Here is a 22,970-nt window from a genome sequence, read left to right as displayed (position 1 = left end):
AGCAAGCCTTAGGCTCTGTGGTTTAACCCACAGCGCCACCCGTGTCCCTTCCACCATAATATTGGTAGTTAAATTTTAAAATCCTAATCTGGGCATCAGTTGCATAAAATAAACAAAACAAAAAAAAATTCCTTCCAGTAGCACCTTAAAGACCAACTAAGTTAGTTCTTGGTATGAGCTTTCGTGTGCATGCACACTTCTTCAGATACACTGAAACAGAAGTTGCCAGATCCTTCTATATATATTCCTGGAAGGAATTTTTTTTGTTTTGATATGGCAGACCAACACGGCTACCTATCTGTACATAAAATAAACAGTAGCTATTGATTATGATGATACTGAGTAAAAGGAAATAATACCACTGTAGTCAAAGAAACTGAAATACAAGCCGTACAATTTATTTAAGACACTTCAAACCATGGAAAGCATTACTTGTGACTAGTGCTTTTTTCCTTGTTGTTGTTTAGTTGTTTAGTCGTGTCCGACTCTCTGTGACCCCATGGACCAGAGCACGCCAGGCACTCCTGTCTTCAACTGCCTCCCGCAGTTTGGTCAAACTCATGCTGGTAGCTTCGAGAACACTGTCCAACCATCTCGTCCTCTGCTGTCCCCTTCTCATTGTGCCCTCCATCTTTCCCAGCATCAGGGTCTTTTCCAGGGAGTCATCTCTTCTCAAGAGGTGGCCAAAGTATTGGAGCCTCAGCTTCAGGATCTGTCCTTCCAGTGAGCACTCAGGGCTGATTTCCTTCAGAATGGATAGGTTTGATCTTCTTGCAGTCCATGGGACTCTCAAGAGTCTCCTCCAGCACCACAATTCAAAAGCATAAATTCTCTGGTGATCAGCCTTCAGCTTTTTTCCTACATATGTATAAAAAGGTGCCACTGATGTGAACCACAGAGTTCTGCCAGAAAAAAGCACTGTTTGTTACATAGGTTGCACACCACCCCCAATCTCTGCTGATCATTAGCAAGATTTCAGTTGGGTTTCAGGAGCTTAGCCAGGGTCATGTTTCTGTAGGGAATCAGGACATGGCAGAGACTGGCTTGTCTTTAAGAAATTTGGTTTATTTTACACATATTTCAGTGGAGGACTGCAGCGTTTGCAGCACTGCTTGTTCCCCACCGCAGTGCAGCACTGGACTCCAAGGCATCTCTGTGCCTCTGTCCTAGTCTGCCTTCAGCCAGCCCCCAATATGGTTCTGACCTTCCACCCCCTCATGCAGTTCTGGCCCCTTCTTTTCTTCTTCCCAAAAGCCCTCAGTTTTAAAAGGACACCTTTCTTCCTGGGGAGGTGTCCCACACCCCTGATACCCTGGCAAGCTCCCCACTTTCTCGTCTGCTGCTGAATGCCTCACCTTTTATCACGGCAATGATTCACAGGCTCCTTTCAGAAGAAGGGTGGTGTGGCGTTTGCCCGTTCGTTTGAGCCTGTCTGTACAGGAGGGAGAGATAGGGTTAAAAACATAGACCAATAGGAAAGACGGAGGTGGAGCCCACCTGTGTATAAAAGGGCTTAGCTCGAGGTTTGAGTTGTTGTTGTTGGAGTTGTTGGTGGGTAGTTGGTTGGTTTTAGTGGGTTGACTGGTTGGGAATGGCAGTTGGAAAAGCAGTTGGCAGACAGTTGGTAATAGAGAGACAGTTAGGGCAGTGGATTCTTGAGTGAGGGGAGGTAGAAGAGATAGAGTGAGGAAAATAAGACTAAGACAGTAAAGAGTAACAATGTTTGGAATGCCGGAAAAGTTTGTTTGTGTCTGAAATAAAAATACACTCTTCTTTACTAATTGAGAACCTGAATGAGGCTGAAGTAATTTTCCCGGGGAGGACATGGTTGGTGGCAGCCCCAATCGCTGCTGATCATTAGCAAGATTCCAGCTGGGTTTCGGGAGCTTAGCCAGGGTCGTGTTTCTGTAGGGAATCAAGACATGGCAGAGACCGGCGTGTCTTTAAGAAATTCAGTTTATTTTACACATATTTCAGTGGAGGACTGCAGTGTTTGCAGCACTGCTTGTTCCCCACCACAGTGCAGTACTGGACTCCAAGGCATCTCATCGCAGCGACAAATAAAAGAGGATGCCTTCACCCCGGTGTGGCTCACCTTTATTCTACACACAGCCCAACAAGACAACAACGTGAACGCACCAACAAATGAAACCTAATGAGTCAGTAGAAAAAGAACCTACCCACATGATGCTGCCGCAAAAACTACCCCCCTTCTCTCCCCCCCCCCCCCCGGCTTTCCCCCTCAACCTTTTACTGTGTACAACAGCTAGGGTTGCCATAGTTCAAAAAGTGAACATCTGGGGGGCAAAGTTTTGCACAAAATTGTTGAGCTTTTTCTGAGGGGAAATTGCCAAAAACGACACTGCTGGCACAGGTTGCCATATGTTGGGATTTTCCTGGACATTTCAGTGTTTTTTCACCCGGACGCTGTTTCCAATGGCTATGTCCGGGAAATTCTGGACGTATGGCAACCCTAGCAACACTGAAGTCTCACATCGAATACAGCTGATCTGTAAAAAGGACTTTATAATCCGAAAATGGAGACAATGTTTGTACTTCTGTAACCCAAGAAAACCTTTAAGAAAAAAATTAAAAAGAAAAAGAAAAATGCAGATTCCACTCCATCACATCATTGAGCTGGTTGATGTGGCAACATCTTTGTGAGGGGTTCAATGGGAGAAATTCAGGAAATACTGGTGCACTTTCTTTTTTTCTTTTTAATTAATTTTTATTAAATATTTTCTTGTTTTAAAAAAGTACATACCGTATTTTCCGGCGTATAAGACAACTGGGCATATAAAACGACCCCTCCAACATTTCCAGTTAAAATATAGAGTTTGAGATATACTCGCCGTATAAGACTACCCCTCTTCCAACGCACACCAAATAAAAATTAAAAAAAACAAACCTAGTCTCCAGTCTGGCTCGGAAATCCGCTCCACTTTCCAGCGGCCAGGGGCTTCTGGGGCCAATTTTCAAGCGTATTTCTACTTCATCTAGAGAGCTTGGTGTCCTCTGATTTAATTTGCTGTCGTTTTATCCTTTGGTGGGGAGTTACTGCAGGAGCTGCTGCTGTAGCCGGCGTATAAGACGACCCCTGACTTTTGAGAAGATTTTCCAGGGTTAAAAAGTAGTCTTATACACCAGAAAATACAGTATCTTGTCTCTTTTTTCAGGTTGTACAGTCTTTCTTACAAATCAGTTACATTTGTTGTGAGACATTAGTGTTGACTACAGTATAAGGTTGGGGAAGAAACGAGGGGAGAGGAGGTGTGGGGTGGTGAGGCTTATATTCTTCTGTATAGTGTATGTGTGGGGTTTCCTGTCAGTGTCAACTGAGCAGGTTCTCTATTAATTTATTACATTTCCTTGGTAGTGAGAGGGATTGGGGGAGACAAGGACGTGGTTGGTTCTCTGTGGTTGGTTGCAGTGGGGTTTGTTTGCATTTGTGGGGGGGGGGGGTTGTTGGGTTAGGTAAGCCAGATTGATCCGTATGCTGTCAGTGGATTCTTGTTATTGTTGGGCTGTGTATGTGATAAAGGGGAGCCATACTGGGGTGAAGGCATGCTCTTCAATTTGTCCCTGTGTCAGTTTCAGTTTACAGTGGAACCTCTGGTTACAAACACCTCGGGTTACAAACACTTCGGGTTACAGACTCCACTAACCCGGAAGTAGTTCCTCGGGTTAAGAATGTTACCTCAGGATGAGAACAGAAATCGCGTGCCAGCAGCGCGGCAGCAGCAGGAGGCCCCATTAGCTAAAGTGTTACCTCAGGTTAAGAACGGACCTCCAGAACAAATTAAGTTCGTAACCAGAGGTACCACTGTATTAGTTAGCTTTTTTAGTAAGGCCATTTCCCATACAATTTGATACTATTGGTTCATGTTTACTCCTGACAGGTCTCTCCAGTGTCTGGCTATGAGGCTTCTGGCTGCTGAGAGTAGGTGGGTTATAAGCTCTGTATAATGTGAGTGGTCATTATGATCTTGGAAGATGTTCAGTAGGGCCAGTTATTTTGCATATCTCTTGTAGGACTGCTGTCTAGAAGGGTTGGATTGGAGGGCATTCCCACCACATGTGGAGGTATGTGCTTGTGGAGGTGCAGCCTCTCCAACATTGGGTAGGGTTAATTTCATAGCTTATGTTGTGCTCCCATTGTTCTTTGATTGTGTCAAGGGGGTTTGTGGGGTTTTGGAGCAATATTTTGTATATTGTGGTTACCATCCCTTTGCTGTGTCCCTCTGCTGCCAGAAGAAAGTTTTCGAAGGAGGTCAAGGGCCTAATAGCTGCTGATTTTACTGCTGGGTTGTTTAAGAAGGCATGTAGTTGATGGTGTGTTAGCCAAGGTATTTAGGTGTCCCCTAGTTTGTCTTGGATTTCATGTGTTGGTATGGGTTTGTTGTTTTCGTAGAAGTCTCTTAGACAGTGTAGGCCTTTGGCTTGCCAGGTTTTTATCTGGAGGTTTTTACTTCTTTGGCTCTGGAGGCCTCCAGGCCTTGGAACTCTGCTGGGCTGTCGATGAGATTCTTCAGGTCCCAGTGGGGTCAAGGCCACTGGGGAGACTGGAAGGTACAACCTCCCTGGTTGTCGTGTTGGGCCCCGTGCTAACCTACTGGTCGTGGCAGCGGCCAGGTTGGCAGTGCGGGCACCAGCCAGGCATTGCCATTGGTGCTTGTGGTCCTCAGAGGCTCCGTGCTGCTGTGGGGCTTGCCATCTTGCCTCGGTGGAAGTCCACACTGGTGCACTTTCAAACATCCATCCCTAAATGCAGCTGAATTATTACTCTAAAGAATTTCACAATGCTGCCCTTTACTCCCATTATAACAGATTAATTTTACAGATAATCCAGAGTGGCAGGTCTGCGGCCAGATTCAAGAGAGTTTGAATCTGTTCTGGAAAGCATTAGTTTGTGGAACTGGGCACTTCCCCCTTGAGTAAACATTAAACTGAAAGGCAAATCATCCAAGATACAGCTTTGAATAGTTGTGGAGGAGAAGGAAAAATTGGAGGGACAAAGCAGGACACTTTCAATTTTACTGGGTGGTTTAATGACTCGCTAGAGACAGTACCTAGCATAATATATATGCTGCTCACTGCAATTGCAAGACATTGTCCTCGACCAAACTGCGCTGTGGCTTTCATTATAACCACTGCAAAAAAGTGCTTGCTGGAAAAAAATGGATTGGACAGAGCCGATTTCAGCATTGTTCCTCTTTATCCTTATGATTTCCTTTGTCTTGAAATTGGGCGCTTTCTGGAACAAGAGCTCCCAAAATCTTCCACCAGGACCAAGGCCTTTACCTCTCATTGGGAATCTCCACATCATGGATCTCAAGAGGCCTTACAGAACCATGTTAAAGGTAAAGCTTCCAGTTCTTCCCTTGGCAAGGCTGAAGGGTACTGGGGCAGCCCAGTCAGCAGAGCGGGGCAGAGAATTATTATTCTTGTTGTTGTTATCATTATTACTACATATTACATTACATTTTGTTCTCTTAGAGCCTATAAATCTCATCTCCCCTTTGTGTGCTATAGAACCTCCTCTTATCTTTCCCAATAAATAGCCATAGGTCCTAGTTGCAATTTATAACTAGTAATTTGAACAAGGTGTCTGGGGGTGTCTGGTGTCAAAACCCGTTTGACTCTGCCTCCATTTTCAAGGATGCAAAAGTGCTGGTACAAACCTTGCCCAGCCCAGCCTCCTCCTTCAGCCTATCTTTCTAAACAAGATTTGAGAGGTGCCATTAAAGGTATAATCACTTTTATCCTTACAACTGCCTATTTTGTTCTGGTTTCCTGAGCATTCCTAACAAATATTTGTGCTGCCGCACCACAACTGAACTGGGTGAAAAGGCTGAGCTGCTGTATCATGAGTCCAGCAACTGTTGCTGCTACAGCTATTAGTAGCAAATGTCTTTAATGCCATTGAGGAATAGACAAGGCTCTTTTAGCTTTACCATTATGTTATTTGGATTCTGTTTTGCATGGTGATTTGCAAAGATACAAAAAGGGAATTCATTCCACAAAATTACTATTCTTAAGTCATATGTTTTCAGCTCGGTCCAAGGCACAATGACATGGAAGTAATTTCGACTGAGTTCAATAGTAGTTATTGAAAAAAGCTGAAAATAATAGTAAACCTTTGCTACTAGATTCTGTGGAATGTATAAAAGAGTCTTTTCTTTTAGGTAAATGTGCAAGCTAATGCAGTCAGTTCTGTCAGAGATTATTTGCATTATTATATATTTTGGGTATACTCTGTTTCCCATTTTTTCTTCTATTGAATTCCAGTTGTCAAAGCAGTATGGCCCCGTCTTCAGCATCCAAATGGGACCCCGGAAAACTGTGGTGTTGGCAGGATATGAGACAGTAAAGGAGGCGCTGGTTAATCAGGCGGACGCATTTGCAGACAGGCCCATCGTTCCATTATTTCAAGGGCTTGCACAAGACTTCGGTGAGGCACTTCCCTTTTTATTGAAACTGGTAATGTGAATTGTGAATAATTGTCAGGCTTCAGGGAATTGGCTTCCTCCCCCCCATGGCAGTAGATAAGCAGAACAAAGGAAACAGAGTCTTCTTACCAGTTAGAATTCTTCAATAATCACAGCAAGGGACAACAAATGCCTCCCGCTAGAATGGAGGTGCTCCCAATTAAGGCTCCCCCCTCCCCCTGCCATCCCTATCCATCCACGTCACTCCTACATCTCATAACCTGAGCATGTAGTTGCTGTGCTTTCTGTTCGGAGACTTTCTGAGCCCTCCTAGATCGAGGGGAGGGGGGGGGAGGATGTTATCCAACAACTGTGAATGTGTAAACCCTCTCTCTTCCAGTGTTTCTTCTCCTAGCTGTTCTCCAACCAGTATTTCCCAGCTTTTGCCTTCTCAGCTATGCTCCTCTGCAAACCACTGATCTAAATCTATACTGTCCTCCTGCTCCTGGGGAGATTCAGGGTGAGGGGGAAGAGGCAGCTCCCACCATTCCTCCTCATTGTAGTTCTCCTCAGCATGGTACCTGACAATAATCATCCCATGGAAAAGTAATGCTACACACCGGGTGGAAACTGATTAACCATTTTCTGATCCAGTCTATACAGAGAGGAAACATGAAGGAGGCATAATGTCCGCCCATGGATGACAAAGTAACAAACTAAGTGCTGCTGGGACCCCTGACATGTACAGACAACCCTCTACTCTTTCTTATCTATGTGTTCTCAGGACATGCTCTGATGGCACATCTACCAGCTACTTTGTCAAAGCTCAGACGTCTGAGTCTGAATGGGAGAATAGCTGGGACCCATTCTCAGTTCCATGGAAGAAATGCAGAACATAATTTATTGATATTTTTGTACACTGGCCATGCAGACATGAAACCTTTCTTCCCATCTCTTCAGGTATAGTTCTGTCTAATGGTGAGAACTGGAAAGTGATGCGGCGGTTTGCTGTAAGCACATTACGGGACTATGGAATGGGAAAGAGGTCCATCGAGGATAGAATTGTTGAGGAATGCAGTGTCCTGATAAAGAAATTTGAATCTTACGAAGGTGGGTTGGTGTTTTCCTCTGGTGCATAGCTACACTACCATAGTATCGTGTTACATATTCCTAACTTCCAGAAGCACAGATCCAAGTGTGCCTCCAAGGGTGAAGTCAAACCACTGCATAAGCACAGCACTTTAAAGGTGCTTGGAGTGTTGTGTTCCATAGGGCTCATCCACATATCATCTTCTCCCATTGCTTTCCCTTGGGAAAAACCACGATGTTGAGCAATTTGGGCTTTCCCCAATTGCCATTGGTTCTGATCTACTGCTAAAGAGTGGGTTACCCCTTGGAAAGGAACAGGGAAGGGGGGGGGGATGCTTCAAAAATCCCTAGAAAGTGTGTGTGAAGTGGAAGTGTGGATGAGCCCATACTTATGGCTAACTCCACAACTACAGTTCCCAGGGTTTCCTGTGGAGACGTAATCAGTCTGTTTCTGTAGTGTGTAGATTATACCCCAATAGCTTCTGTGACTTCCAAGCCCCTTTAAGCATTTCTTAGCCCAGCTATGGCCACATCCAGCAGCACTTAGGATCAGTTTCTTTGATAAATGAGGTCTACACATAGGGAAGCTGCCAGTAGGGATTTAAGGCAACAAAGAGCAGACTTAAAAACAATGCCCTTTCCATACTTTGAATTTCAACTGAATATTTTTGTTTAACTGTCATATTCATGTATAGGAAACCCGATTGAGACCACCGCAATTATGAATGCAGCTGTTGCCAATATAATAGTGTCCATACTACTAGGCAAGCGATTTGATTATGAAGATCCCACATACATAAGACTTCTGAAGTTGACCAATGAAAATGCCCAACTTTTTGGAAGTGCTTCAGTCCTGGTAATCTATTTTTTACAATTAAAAGAAACAAACAGTTGCTTGTAATGGCAGTGTGTGCAAAGTAGACAGGGCTACCTGTTTATTGTATATTGTTCAGGTTTCACCACAAAACACAGAATATTGATATCTTGAGAAACTTGGTGATGATTCAAAATATTTAGAAAACTCACGTGGCACAGTCATCCCATAACTGTAACAAAGTCTCTTTTGCGCACACCCTTTCTTGTCTCACTGCCATCGGGACTCCAAGGACAAGGAAGAACAAGTGATAGTTGGTTCCATGATGGCTCAGAAGAGGCCTCCAAGGGCAGATCTCCCTCTCTGAAGGCAAACCTCCAGAGGAGAACTCCCATAGCGTATTATCCCGGGGTTGCACATAAATTATGCTATGCTGAGTTACCCCACCCCCCATTCCAAATGCCATTCAAGAGCTTTGTGTTGTATTTGGGCAATCATGCTTTGAGAGACCCAGCTGAGAGAACTGTACTGAGCTTTCCTAATGTCTCTTTTCCTTTTTTCACATTTTTATCCTTTCAGCTGTATAACATGTTTCCTGCTCTTGGTTTTCTTTTGGGGGCTCCTAAGACTTTCATTCAAAACAGAGCTGAGCTGTTTGCCTTCATAAATGCCACCTTCATAAAACACCTCAGAGATCTGGATGAAAATGACCAGAGGAGCTTTATTGACTCATTTCTTATCCAACAGCAAGAGGTAATGGAGTCTTTTAAGTTGGCCCAGAATAAACGTTGACATTTTCAATTTGTGTTTGCAAGTGAATTCATAAGGAGTAGTCAGGAAGTCTCACTTCAGAAGGGACCAACATGGCATACTTCCTACCATTTCCCAATAGTCAGCCATTGTTAATGTGTTACAGAAGTTGCCTCTGCAGGGGCAAAGGTTGCATGCTCACCAACATTTCTGAAAAAAATTCCCTGATCAAGAAAACCGGCCAATGGGCGTATATGAATTTCCAGGGGTGGAATTATGTCAGGCTGACCATCAGCTGCTGGAGCTTCTGCCAAGAGAGATCATTATGCAGTGATAAGAGGTAATGGTTGCCAGACTCCCTTTTGATACAAGGGGGGATGGGAAAATGCCTTGTGTGCTGAGAAGAAGGCGTTTTTCACACTGGAGGAGATAGGAAACTTTCAGGGTGGGGAGGCATCTCAGAGCAAGGAAAAAACATTGGCCTATGCACTGACCAATCAGCCTTAAATTAGGGCTTCATTTCTTTTAACCATTACTAAGATTGGAAATTAATATGAATTGGAGTTTCTGTTTACCAATTAATTAGCACCCAGAAAAGGAAACAGGTGGTTGGGTGACGACAGAGTTCTAAATAACAGGCTGGAAATTATTTTTAAAGGGTTGGAAAAGTTATAAGATATATAGGTCTGAATTTGCTTTTAATTTTCAATCTACACTGCCTGTAGTGTAGATTGCTGCAAATTCACAGCAGTCTGAGACTGAGCCACTTTTAGATAGGCAGGATGGCCATTTGGGAGAGCAGTTGTACGATGGGGGGGAAATGGTAGAAAGGAGAATTATTGGATGCTAAGATCCAAGTTTTGGGCAAGTACTGTTTCATGAAAGAACTCCAGCAGAGATTTAAAAATCACAAAATATGCAGCAAAGTAATAGTGGAAATATAAGTTGTTGAAAAGCATCTTTTAACATATGTATCAAATAAAGGTTCTAAACAGCTAATGTTTTAATGTTATTTCACTCTGCTTTTGATCCTCTGCCTCACTTGTGAATCTGCTGGTTGTAATGTGAAACTGCATGGCTGCGCCTTTGTGAGAGAGAAATGCTAGGAATGTATCCCTGATAAGCAAGGACTTTGTGGATCTTAGAAAAAGTGCTCAGTATGGTGAATATCCTGAAAAACACACCACTGTTGGTTGGTGCCGTACGGCAACTATTGAATGAACAATTGGAAGAACTCCTTCCTCTCTTCACTTCCTTCTGACTCCCAGCAGGACAGGCAGCTATTACAACCAGCAACTCTATTTGTGTTACAGGTGTTGAAAAGTGTGGCTGAAGGTAGTTGCTATCTCCAAAATATGGAGGGCACCACATTGTCTATCTCAGTTTAATGAAACAGTTCCAGATGAATATGTGGTATTTCTGAGTCATTTTTCCAGTTTAAACTATGAGTAAATACATTAAAGATCTTATGAGATGTTCAGCTGAGAACGATATATGTCAGCAAAAAGCAACACTTTATGGTAACCCTGATTTCAGATCTCCACAAGTGTTCACCAGAAATGCTGCCTTCCATGTATGTAATCATATAATACTGTTGCAGGTTTATGGGGTCAGTCTGCATGATGCCTGAGTACGTTCCAAATTGTGGGGATCTTGTACCCAGTAAGGGTTAATTCTAATGGAATTGAATCTATTGTTGAATCAGTCAGACAAGTTTCTTTGTGAGATGAGGGCCATATACGTGTCACGTAAATACTACCACTAGTTCCTTTGTCTAAACCAGGCATAGGCAAAGTCTGGCCCTCCAGATGTTTGGGATTACAATTCCCATCATCCCTAGCTAACAGGACCAGTGGTCAGGGATGATGGGAATTGTAGTCCCAAACATCTGGAGGGCTGGGCTTTGCCTATGCCTGGTCTAAACCAGGGGTTATCAACCTGGTCCCTACCACCCACTAGTGGGCGTTTCAGCATTCTAGGTGGACGGTAGGGGTTCTACAGCACAAGCTGAATCCTCCTTTCATTGAGCACTGGTGGGCAGTAAGGAAATTTCACCATCAAGAAAGATGCATTAGTGGGCAGTAGGTATAAAAAGGTTGACTACCCCTGGTCTAAACAAAGGCATTTGGCTGAGGAGTTAAGCACCACTATGAGTATCAAAGAAGAAGGAGCTGGATTGCCAGGCTTCCCCAACCTCCTCTCTTAGCTGGTAGATGGAGAGCAACAGCTGTGACTATGGAGAAGCAAGACATTTTGGGGTCTTGATGCTGAGCCCCTCCATCTTAGGCTCGGGTTGTATATATGTGTAAATAAACCCTATACCATCATCATCGCATAGTCTGGAAACCTGGAATCTCTCACTGCTCAGCAAGCAGCAATACTTTGATCATCAGGTCCTGTCAGGTATTCATTTTTATCTCTGCATATGAAATTTTCTCACTCCATTCGTTTTAACCCATTCGTACTCTTTGCAACCCAGGAGGAGAAAAAGAACAAGACGAATGGATACTTCCACAATGAAAACTTAAAAACTGTTGTGGCCAACTTAATAGCTGCAGGCATGGAGACCACTTCTACCACACTGCACTGGGGACTGTTTCTAATGATGAAATATCCTGAAATTCAGAGTGAGTGCTCTTAATTGGGTTGGCTCCCATTATTCTGAGATATCTTACTTCCAGTTATATCTAAATATTAGAGAGAGAAAATGTTTATAATTTGCATGTGTGTGTGTGTGTGTGTGTGTGTGTGTGTGTGTGTATAACAACAATTGTTCAGTCATAAGTTTAACATTTCAACCTGGACTCCCTTCTCCCTCTTTCTGTGGCACTTTACATTTCATTTCATATTCCTGCATACTCCAAATTATCTCAACATATTCTTTTAGATATATATTCCTGTATAGATCCCATATATATATTGAGACTGCAGGTTTTTACATTAATCCTGCCAATGTCTTGGTATGTTTACAGTTTGTTTGTAAATATTCAATAAACCATTTCCATTCCTGTCTTTTTTTAAAAAAAAATATATGTTATCTTCTGGCTTTTTAAACATCTTAAACATCTTTTTTATTTTATTATATATCATTTCCCAGTAAGCTTTAACCTTATTACAAGACCACCACATATGAATAACAGTACCTTCTTTCTCTTTACGTTTCCAGCACATATTCAAGTTGGATTTATACATTTTAGCCAATCTAGTAGGTGTTAAGTACCATCTATATAATGCTTTCATATAATTTTATCTTAAACTATAACATTATGTAAATTTTATATCCACGTTCGATAAATTTTCCCATCCATCCATTTCTATATTATTACCAATAACTATTGTTCAGAGTATCCTTGAAGATTTCACTTGTTCGTCCTTTGTCTCCCATTCCAATAAGATCTTATACATTTTACATATCACTTTAACATTACAGTTTAACAGGTCTCTTTCTAGTTGTGATGTTTTTCCCCCAACTCCCCGCTTCATATCCCTTTTAAAGACTTCATTCAAATGAAGATATTGTAACCATGTTGTTAACATCTCTGATAAATCATTATTTTAATTTCAATTCTCCACCTTCTCCACTTAAATTTCTATGTTGCCCAATTTTCCATCATGTTTTTCTTTTTCACCGCTATGGGTTCTAAAGGTGAAAGCCATAGTGGTGTTTTGGTCTCCAACAGGTTTTTATACTGATCCCATACTCTATAATCCCCCCCCCCCAATTATATGGTTTGCATTTTTAAAATTATTTTTAATTGAATTTCTGTTTTATAATATTTAATATGATTGTATGGTTTGTAAAACCTTTATGTACTTTCACCTTTTCATACCACAAATAAATGTGCCAACCAAAAATGATATCATGAGCTTCCAAATCTAAAATATGTGGATTCTTCAATAACAACCATTCCTTCAACCAGTACAGACAAGGTGCTTCATAATATTACCTCTTTCAATACAGTTTTCAACACATTAGCTAATTTGTCTGCAAACAGTTTAGAATATTTATTCAACAATGAAATAGGTTGATAGCTCTTAACCAGCTTTGGATCTCTATCTTGCTTGTGAATCAAAGTTATGCATGCACTCTTCCCTGCATGCAGGATTTGGGTAACTTTCCTGTATTCAAAGATGTATTCATAATATCTTTTAAAGGTTGTATTAAGTAATCCTTTATTTTTTTATATTATATTGATGAAAGTCCATAAGGTCAGGGTACATTTCCTAAGTTACTGTTTAAAATTGCTTGCTGTAATTCCATCATTGTGACAGGTCCATTAACAAATGACATTTTATCTTTTTGTATCTTAGGTAGTCTGCTGTCTTCTAAATATCTACCCACTTCTTCTAAATTACCTCGTATTAGCTCAATATAGTTCTGTATAAAAACCTCACAAATTGATTTCTTATTTCTTTCAGATTTTGCACAACTCTACCTCCTACATTTATTCTATTAATGCAGGTTTTTTCTTGTTTCTTCTTTATTTGCCAAGTTAATAGTTTCCATGGCTTGTTAGCCTGTTAAAATTGTTTCTGTTTAAATATTTAATTTTCCACTCTATTTCTTGGTTTATTATAATTGAATATTGCATTTGCAACATATTGATATCCTGTTTCACTATCTCTTTTCAAGGGGAATTTATTAATTGTTTTTTCTGCTCTCTAATATTTCTTTGCTATGCGCGTTGCTATGTAACCCCCCCCACCACATTACTACTTTACTGGCATCCCATACCACCTTTGAATTTGTCTCTTGGTTCAAATTAATTTCAAAATAATCCTTTAATTTTTTTGCCCCCTTTTTCTAATATTACTTGATCATTTAATAAATTTTCATTTAGTCTCCATCTCATCGGGAAACTTGTCCCTGTTCTTAGTTCCACTATTATAGAGTTGTAGTCTCATAATGTTCTTGATAGAATTTCTGCCCTCTTTACCTTAGTATACAAATCTTTAGAAGCCTCCTGTCCCAATCTAGGGAGGCTACACCATTCATATTGCCCATCAAAATAATATTTTCATTCAATTTTTCAAATAATATTTCTTCTAGCCTCTTTTAAAAATCTGTTTTTTTTCCTCATTAGGTGCATGCACACCAATTAATAATACTTTTTCTCCATGTGATGGTATCTGGGTTATCAATATTCTTCCTTGTTGGTCTTTGAATAATTGTTTTGGGTCCAAATCTGGTTTTATACACATTACAACTCCTCTCCTTTTTGTTACATCAGAAGTTACAAAGTCCTTTCCCAACCTTTTATTTAAGTTCTATTTATCCAAGTTTAACTTCTTTACATGTTCAATTTTTGTTCCCTTTAGTCTTATTATTTAGCCTATTTACATTCCAAGTTAGAATTTTCAAAGCCATAATGTTCCATATTTATTTCTCTTTCGCCTCCACCTCAGTTGAATCTTCCTCTTCCTGTCCAAATGCTCTTTCTCCAGCTAACTTTCCACCATATTTTCTCCAAAATCTGTATGGCTCGGTAGGATCACGAAATATTTGGTTTTTACCATTTTATGTAAAAGATACCACTTCAGGATATTCCCAGCAGTGATATTTTAATAATCATCCTGGATGAATTTCTCTCCATCAGTATATCAAGTTATTGGCTAAAATGTTTGTACTGTTTAAAAAATACCCGTGTCACATTCTAGAGATTAAGTATGTGAGCCCAGGGAATTGGAGAACCAGTTTATTCCAGTTCTATGCTGGAGAGATTAGTATTTTGAGAGACAAAAGCCAAATCAAAGAGATAATCTTAGCAGAAAAATTAATGCTTTTCTTTTTTGCTTCCCCCAGTAAAGGTCCAAGAAGAAATTGCAAAGGTTGTTGGATCTTCTCAGCCAAGGATTGAACACCGAAGAAAAATGCCTTATACAGATGCCGTGGTCCATGAGATCCAGAGGTTTGCCAATATTAACCCAACCAACCTGCCACATGCCACGACTACAGATGTTACCCTCAATGGCTACTTCATTCCAAAGGTGATACATTTCATTGAACTGCTGCCTACTAGTGACAATATATTTTAAGGCTTTCCTGGGAGTAAGCCCCTTGGACTTCAGTGTGGGTGACATCTGTGCACTGTAAGCAAGCAATCTATCCTTTGGAAGCTGTCAGGCATCAGCTTCAACCCATTAAACACATCTTAGTGGGAAGGAGAACAAGGTTGGAAAACAAACCATTTCTAGTGGGGAATCATGGTTTATATGTTAAGTTTGTCAGAATAAAGACATTTTTCAAATGAACTCAAATCTCATTTCTCCTGCACTGAATATTTATTGTACCAGAGGCATATGTTTATTTTTAAATAACTCTTGCTTTGCCTTTGCAGGGGACATACATCATAACATTGCTGTCCTCTGTGCTGCATGATGAATCTCAGTGGGAGAAACCATATAAATTCTATCCTGAGCATTTTCTCAACTCTGAAGGAAAATTCATAAAGAGAGATGCTTTCATGCCTTTCTCTGCAGGTAACTTTTTTTAAAAAACTTTTGTGTATACCTGCATAGTGTGTGCTTAGTCAATGGGATTTTTACATGCATGGAAAGTAGCCTATTGTGCAAAGGTAAGAATCACATTAGTTGCTGTGGCCATTTCTGCCACTAGATCTGGCCACCATTGGTGTGCGGCCCCTGGAATGTTGCTCACCAGGGAATGTGGCCCTCAGGCTGAGAAAGGTTTACCACCCCTGGTTTTCAGCATTGCAGGATGGCTCGTATTGGGAGCTCATAATTCTTTTAAGATGGTCACCTTGAGCTGTTATTTGATCTCTGCATTTTAGTCTGCTTTAAAGTATTTGGGATGTTATTAAGGAACTGCTAAACCCAGTTTCTCTGCTGCCTGTGTGTCCTTACAGGTCGGAGAGCATGTATAGGTGAGACTCTTGCCAAAATGGAGCTCTTCCTCTTCTTCACAAGTCTCCTGCAGAAATTCACCTTCCAGCCACCCCCTGGAACATCTCAAGAAGACCTGGATCTTACTCCTGCTGTTGGGGTTATAACACCTCCTATGCCCCACCAACTCTGCGCTCTACCACGTTCCTAAGGTTCACAAGTTCCTGGCTTACTTATCTTACCTGTGTGTGCAATGCGAGCCTTTTTTTAAACACCCCTATTCAACAGGAGTGTTTTGATTGAGTAGCCTAGTGGTGGAATTGGTGCATGCTTTGTCACAAATCTTGTGTTCCCCTTTACCTGCCATACTGCCGAATCCCGTGAAACTAGCATTGGAGCATCTCTTACTTAAAACCTGGCCCTGAGTTCTTATGACACTTGAGGCATAGAGATCAATCAGCAAAGCTGGTTTCATGTATTCCCATGTTAAGGTATACCTTCAAAGATCTTGAAGCATCATATTCCCAGGTAGATGTGCAGAGAATTGTGACCAAGACAATAAAGAATCTGGAAACCATGCCTTATGCTGAAGTTGAGGGAGTTGGGTATATTAGCTTCTATGGCTCCAATGTAGTCAAGTCAAGTAACCTTTATTGGCATTACATAAGAACATTCAGAATACATTCAGAATAGATAGGCCAGTGTGATCTCGTTGCCACCCCAATGGCATAGTCACCCACCAAAGGGCAGAAGAGGTGAGCAATCCACCTCATCTCTGTGGGTTTCCAGCAAGGGCAGGATCCTGTAGCATACTTCCGCAACAAAAAATCAAATAGAGGAACTTAGCTACTGTCTTGGTGAGCTCCTGGTCTCTCCCCTGTAATAAGAAGCGCATAACCTCCGTCCTCTGGTTTCCATGTTGGAATACATAGATGGTCTAGAAACTGTTGGCGGAGATCATCATACATTTTACATTTAAGGGCCATGTGAGCTGGAGTTTCCACCAGGTGGGCATCACATGGGCAGATCCTATCTCCTTCTGCCAAACCTGCAAACCTACCCCAAGGGAGGTTAGAAGGATTAGAATTGAACCTAGTCAGTGAAAAGGCCCTTCTTTCTTGCGCATTAAACGAATATTGTAAATAATTAAGATTAAATTCCTGCACCCAAGAGAGTTGAAAATAAAGAGGGGAGCATGTTTTCCCCCCAACTGAGATTAGTTCCTGGCGATCCCACAGCCTAGTTTTTAACATGGTCTTTGCAACTGGGAAAGCCACAGCGTCCAGGAGATCCTCTGAAAGCCCGAGTTGCCGTATCTTTGTGCAAAACAGTTGTAGCCCTGCGGAAGGGAAGGAGTGAGACAGAACTTCACTGAGTAATGTATCTTTGTCTGAAAAACAGATGCTTAGCCAGCATAAAAGAAAACTCGTCCAGGCAACTGTCTCTAGCTTATGTTGGCCTCCCTCGAAACACAGGGCTGCGTAAGGTACGCATCGTGGGACAGCGAAGATCTTAAATAGAAAGGCTGCCTGCACTCTTTCCGCTGACTGGGAAAACCCTGACATCCAGATTGGAATTCCATAGAGGAGTTGAGCTCTGGCTTTAGCATTTAAAGTCTTGAGGGCTGAAGGGATGTGTTGGTTACCTCTTGTTGCAAAGAAGCGCAATATGGCCCGCATGGACAGCTTGTTGGCGTTTACCGCCCCTGCACAGTGTGAAGACCACCGGAGCCTGTGATGGAAAGTGATCCCCAAGTAGTTGAATTCAAATATCTCCTGGATGTGTTTCCCACCAAAAAACCCAAATATGTCTCTTACGAGAATTCCTGAAAACCATTATTTTGCTTTTGTCAAAATTCATACTCATTTTCATACTATTCAGATAGTCAATACAGGCATTTAACAAATGCTTTAAGCCAATTCTAGTCCGTGAGAGCAGAAACATATCATCTGCATATAGGAGAATGGGAATTTTTGATGCATTGAGTTTTGGGCTGTGAGCATCCACCAGTTTTAGTAATGGGGCAAGGTCATTTAAGAAGAGATTAAAAAGAGAGGGAGCAAGAACACAGCCCTGTTTCACACCTTGATTTATAGCAACAGGGTCTGACACCTCGTCCCCTGGAGTTATTCTTATACGACAGGTATTATTTGAGTAAAGCTTTTTAATCAGGTAAAGTAACCTGGGGTCTAAGCCCAGTGTCTCCAGTTTGGACCATAACAGCCCCCTGTCGACTGAGTCAAAAGCAGCCTTAAGCTCTAAAAAGGCCACAAATAGTCCTTCCTTATGGTGCCGCATGTACTTGGTGGCTTAATGGGATAACACTATACAGTTACGTAAAGTGGATTTCCTGGCCTAAAAACTGCCTGCTCTGTGCCTATGATGATGTTCAGGTCAAGCCATGTAGTTAATTTGGATAATAGATGTTTTGCATACAATTTCCCAATATTTGACAATAGGCTTATTGGTCGATAGTTCGAAGGTAACTTTTTGTCCCGCTTTTTAAAGATTGGAATAATTATGGAATTCTGCCATGAATTAGGCAGAATTCCAGTTTTGTCCACCACAGTGAATAGTTCCACTAGAATCGGAGCCCACCAGTCTGGCTTGGCTTTAACTAGTTCAGACAGGATGGCTCCAATGTATTTGGATCCTGTAGAAGACAAGGCTATACAATTCTGTATATAACTACCCCAGGAGATTGGACCATTGGCAGACATAAAGACATACCCCCCCCACAGATTTATAGTTTTTTGCACCCCCAGCCCATTCAGTGTCCATGTAACCTACCGGTTCAGGATCACTGTAAGTTGGCAACTTTAATTTACAGTTCATTATACCATTTAGATGTCTGACAATTCTCTTGATAGCTGTCCAGTCGTGTTCAGTAGGAACTTTCACTTTTCTGCTCAGAATAATCACTGCATTTGATATAACCAACCTGCATGTCATGGTCAGGTATAAAAGTATTGCTGACCTGTATTTGTTGTTGTCAGGCAATGGCTTTGTTTCCTCCTGGTTCTTTAAAAAGTCTGTAGTAATAGATGGGTTTGCCTTTGGCATCTCCATGCTGTCAGTTAGTTAAGTGACTTTCTGTTTCTGGCTTAGAATAAAACAGCCATCTTCTCTCTGTATCTGGACTAGCTACTGCTCTGAGAGGGAAGAGGGAGCTAATCCCTTTCACATTGGAGTCAGTGGAAGTCACCATGGTCTCACCAGGAAATAGAAAAAAATGTCTGGTTTGAATCTCTCTTCTCTCTTAAGAAAATCCAGCCACACCCACTATAATACTTTGAATTTTGTCTTCACTGGGCCCCATAAACTTTGTAGGAATGGATTTAGGCACTACGAGAGGATGTACGGTTTAGTTATTGTCCTTCCTTGTTCACATTGTTGCATGTCATATGCTCTAATGTATACAAAGATATACCCTAATGCCATCATGTTAAACAGTTTCAAGATGAAAATGAATAAAAACTATGCTAAAAAGAAAAATATGTGTGAGTGTTTCAATGGGAGAAAGTTCAGGAAATACTGGACACAATGCAGTCGTACCTAAATAAAGTGGAATAATTTCATCTGCGAATGATTTCACAATGCTGCTCTCTACTCCCAGTGTAACAAACAAACTAAGTGGACAGGTAATCCTGGGTGATGAGTTCACTGCCTTCAAGAGCATTTGGATCTGTTCTGGAACATAGCTGTCAACTTGCAGATTTGAAAATAAGGGACCAGCAGCCTTGAAAATAAGGAATCAGCAGCCAAAATAAGGGATTTTAGTCAACCAGCAGCCAAACGAAGCCTCAAGTGGTGGTTCCCACAGCGCAGCAACCCGGCCAAGGGGATGCAGCAAGGAAAACCACCGTCACCTCTCCGCTGGGAAGCGCTGAGCAAAGGCGAGTCCCCAGGCAACGCGGCCGTTTGATCGGCACAAAGCATGCAAGCTACACCCCCCAGTTGTTCTTAGACTCCTTGTTGGGTGAGCAACGCAGCCAAGCAACACAGTTGGAGCCTCCCTCCTCCCTGGCCGGCAGGGAGGGAGGGAGAGGAGCTACTTCCTTTGAAACCCGGGAAATTTAAGGGACATCATCAATAAGGGACAGCAGCTGGACACAGCGCTGGAATAAGGGTCTTTCCCACCAAATAAGGGAAGGTTGACAGCTATGTTCTGGAAAGCATTAGTTTCTGCAAGTAAGAACCACCCACTTGAGTATACATTAAACTGAAATGCAAATCATCCAATGTACAGCATTGAATAGTTGTGAAGAAAAAAAAATCAGAGGGATGGTTAATGATTCGCTAGAAACATTATGTAACATAATATATGGGCTGTTCATTGCAGTTGGTAGACACTGTTGTTGACCAAACTGCACTGTAGCTTTGTTGTTTTCGAAGAAGTCTTTTAGAGTAGACAGGGTTAGCCTTTTGGTTGCCAGGTTTTTATATGGAGGTTTTTGCTTTTTTTCTGTTTGGCTCCGGAGGCCCCTAGCCTTGGAGCTCTGCTCAGGGGCGGAGCAAGGGGGAGCAGTGAGGGCGGGCCACACCGGGTGACATCCTGAGGAAGAGTGACACTCTGCATGCGTATCCCCACCTGCGGCTCCCAAGCCTATGCCTGTCAGGGCCGCTGGCAAAGTGGCAAAGTTCCCCCCTCCCCCGGCTCACTGTAGGCTTGGGAGTCATGGGCGGGTTGCCCTGTCATCCAGGACAGGCTTTGCTCCACAGATCGCCTGCTTGCCCGCTTGGTGCTTCGCTTCCTTCCTACTCGGGCTGCTAGTGGAGGCAAGGGGCGGGCCAGGGAGGGGCGTCGGTGGGCCACGAGAAGCGCCCCCTCCCATCCCCCCGCCAGCTGGTGGGCAGCCTCCTTCCCTCGCCCCTTCCTGGCTCTTCTGCACACACGGAGCAAGAACCAGCCCCTCATGCCTGTAAAACAGGCTCTCTCTAACATTCCAGAGAAACCAAAAAGAAAAGTCACTGTTTTGAGCTCGTCTCTTTTATGGATACAATGATTAGTTTTGGCTACAACCATTGGGGATTGCACCAGCAGGGTAGAAAAATGCCTTTGCAATGCTTTGTTCTGATGCATGGCCTCGCCTTTAATGAAATAATGTGCCCCCCTCCCAGCCATGGTACGTTTGCGTTGACGTATAGTAGTGGTTTTCTGAAATAAAACCAAAGGGCAATTCACTGCTTGGCTGCAATTTTGCAAATACAACTAAGGTCTTTGCTCTTTTGTAGTTCTCCCATTGCCAGGCGGATTTGATATCTGCGGGCCTCAATTTTGTTCTGTTCCTACGTTATGACTCTTCCACTGCTGCTCCTGCAGAGTAGGTGACTTTATTCATGGAGATCCTGCCACGGTTTTTCTCTTCTTTTCATAGAATAAGGCAGCAGCCAGCGGACCAGCTTTGTACTGAACCTTTTGTGAATATCTATTATAGTTGGTGAACAGTGAAGGGATCCTGTGCAGACAAAGATGGAAATTGGATAATTATCAGAGGGTTGTGATTGTTCTCTTTCTCATTACAATAATTCACAGTTTTAATAAAATAATGCCATATCAATCTGAATTGGAGCTTTTGATTAAGAGTGCAGATGCACAGATCACTTTTTAAGCCTGGGTGTTCCACGATTTCAAAACAAAACCCCAGAGAATTCTCTTCCTCCAAGGAAAAAAAAAACCCTCCAACAAAACAGATATCTAAATATGAGTAACACATGTGCATTTATTTTGAAAATAATTGTCAGAGAACTCTTTGCTGCTAGTTACATGAAGTTGGCGCCCTGCACGTCTCGAGCCGAGGGAGGGGGCGAGGAGCCGTGGCTGCGCCCCCGCCCCCCAACATGCACGCAATTCAGGCCGAGCACTGCACCCCATTTGAGATCAGGGCCAGCAGGCAAGGCTAGGTGCAGTGTCGGAGCTGACTGAGCCCCCTGGCCATGTGGAGTCCACCTGTACAGTGGGTAGGGGGCTGCTGCCGATCCAACCCTTGTAAACAGTACGCTGCATAATTGCACAATAATCAGCAGGTGAGAGGCGCTCATTAAAAGCCATTCTTCAGCTGCTCGATGGTGTTTCTGCAGGGGAATTCCAGATGAACGACCCTCCCAGCAGCCGCTCCCTGCCTTAGCCCAGCCTCTGGCCAAGTGAGCATGCAAGGCTGGAACCTTTCCTCTAACTTGAGCAAGCCCAACCCCCTGCAATGTAGGAATCTCCGCTAAAGCATCCAGGACAGATGGCCATCCAACCTCTCCATAAAAACCTCCAAAAATCAGGGGGACAAATCAGAGCACATTTCCATTTTACTGAATGGTTTAATGATTAGCTCGAGACAGTACCTAGCATAATATATATGCTGCTCACTGCAGTTGCGTGGCTAGTTCCCGCCCCCCCACCAGGATAAATAAAGACACAAGACACCATAGTTTAAGGTTAGATGGGCGAATTAGGCCACAACTTTATTGAATTCAGGAATGAGAGGCATTGGCTTAGGCATTGCTCCTAACGACTATCCGGCTCCAGCCCATTTGCTGGAGACACGGGGAAGGGTTAACACTATATCGGGGGAGTCTCCTGCCGAGGCACGTCGACTAGGAGCTCCCCCGGGTCACCGCTCGGGGGCGTGCCTTTGGCCCACACCTCCATAGGCTTCGGACAGGGCCACGCCCCCCGGAGTCCTTTAACGGACCACCCTTCGCTCACTGGGGGGAGGTGATGGCGTTCCTCCCCCCCCCACATCCTCTTAACCCCTTCTTACCAATGCCTTTGCAATCGCTCGCCGCCAATACTCTCATGCCTGAAACCAATCGCTTACCCCCTTTGCTATATCAGTCAGCCACATGTCATTTCCCGCATTTGAAAGATGCACGCCATCAAGCCAAATATCATTTCCTGCATCCGAAAGATGCACGCCATCAAGCCGGTAGAGGGCCTCGCAGTTGCCCAGGTGGTCAATGACCCACCCACTCAGGGCTGCCACTCTACGCACCACCGCCCAATCCAAGGCTTTCCTAGCCCTATTTGTGGCTATCGGGCACCTGCTCTCTCT

At 42.9% G+C, this 22,970-nt stretch overlaps 1 protein-coding gene and 1 long non-coding RNA gene across 3 annotated transcripts; one reads left to right on the top strand and one right to left on the bottom strand.

The window, feature by feature from the left end:
* Positions 1-377: 377 nt before the first annotated feature.
* On the bottom strand, positions 378-2,218 carry LOC144327338 (uncharacterized). 2 transcript variants are annotated; one of them, XR_013392424.1, is made up of 2 exons: positions 1,356-2,218; positions 378-902 (listed from the first exon to the last, which is right to left on the bottom strand). It is a non-coding gene; the product is annotated as an uncharacterized LOC144327338 (long non-coding RNA). The 2 variants fall into 2 exon arrangements; XR_013392423.1 differs by having other exon boundaries at positions 378-858.
* A 2,378-nt stretch (positions 2,219-4,596) lies between these two features.
* Positions 4,597-19,419, top strand: LOC114593536 (cytochrome P450 2K6-like). The gene is made up of 9 exons (XM_028721961.2): positions 4,597-5,360; positions 6,289-6,451; positions 7,389-7,538; positions 8,213-8,373; positions 8,911-9,084; positions 11,561-11,708; positions 14,885-15,069; positions 15,420-15,561; positions 15,948-19,419. Exons 1-9 carry the CDS (start codon positions 5,178-5,180, stop codon positions 16,133-16,135), a joined length of 1,494 nt encoding a protein of 497 aa, XP_028577794.2. The 5' UTR covers positions 4,597-5,177; the 3' UTR covers positions 16,136-19,419.
* Positions 19,420-22,970: the final 3,551 nt, after the last annotated feature.

The sequence above is a fragment of the Podarcis muralis genome, chromosome 3 (genome assembly GCF_964188315.1).
Source record: "Podarcis muralis chromosome 3, rPodMur119.hap1.1, whole genome shotgun sequence".
NCBI lineage: Eukaryota > Metazoa > Chordata > Lepidosauria > Squamata > Lacertidae > Podarcis > Podarcis muralis.
The sequence above is the reverse complement of the archived record's forward strand: the minus strand, read 5'-3'. Positions and strand labels throughout refer to the sequence as shown.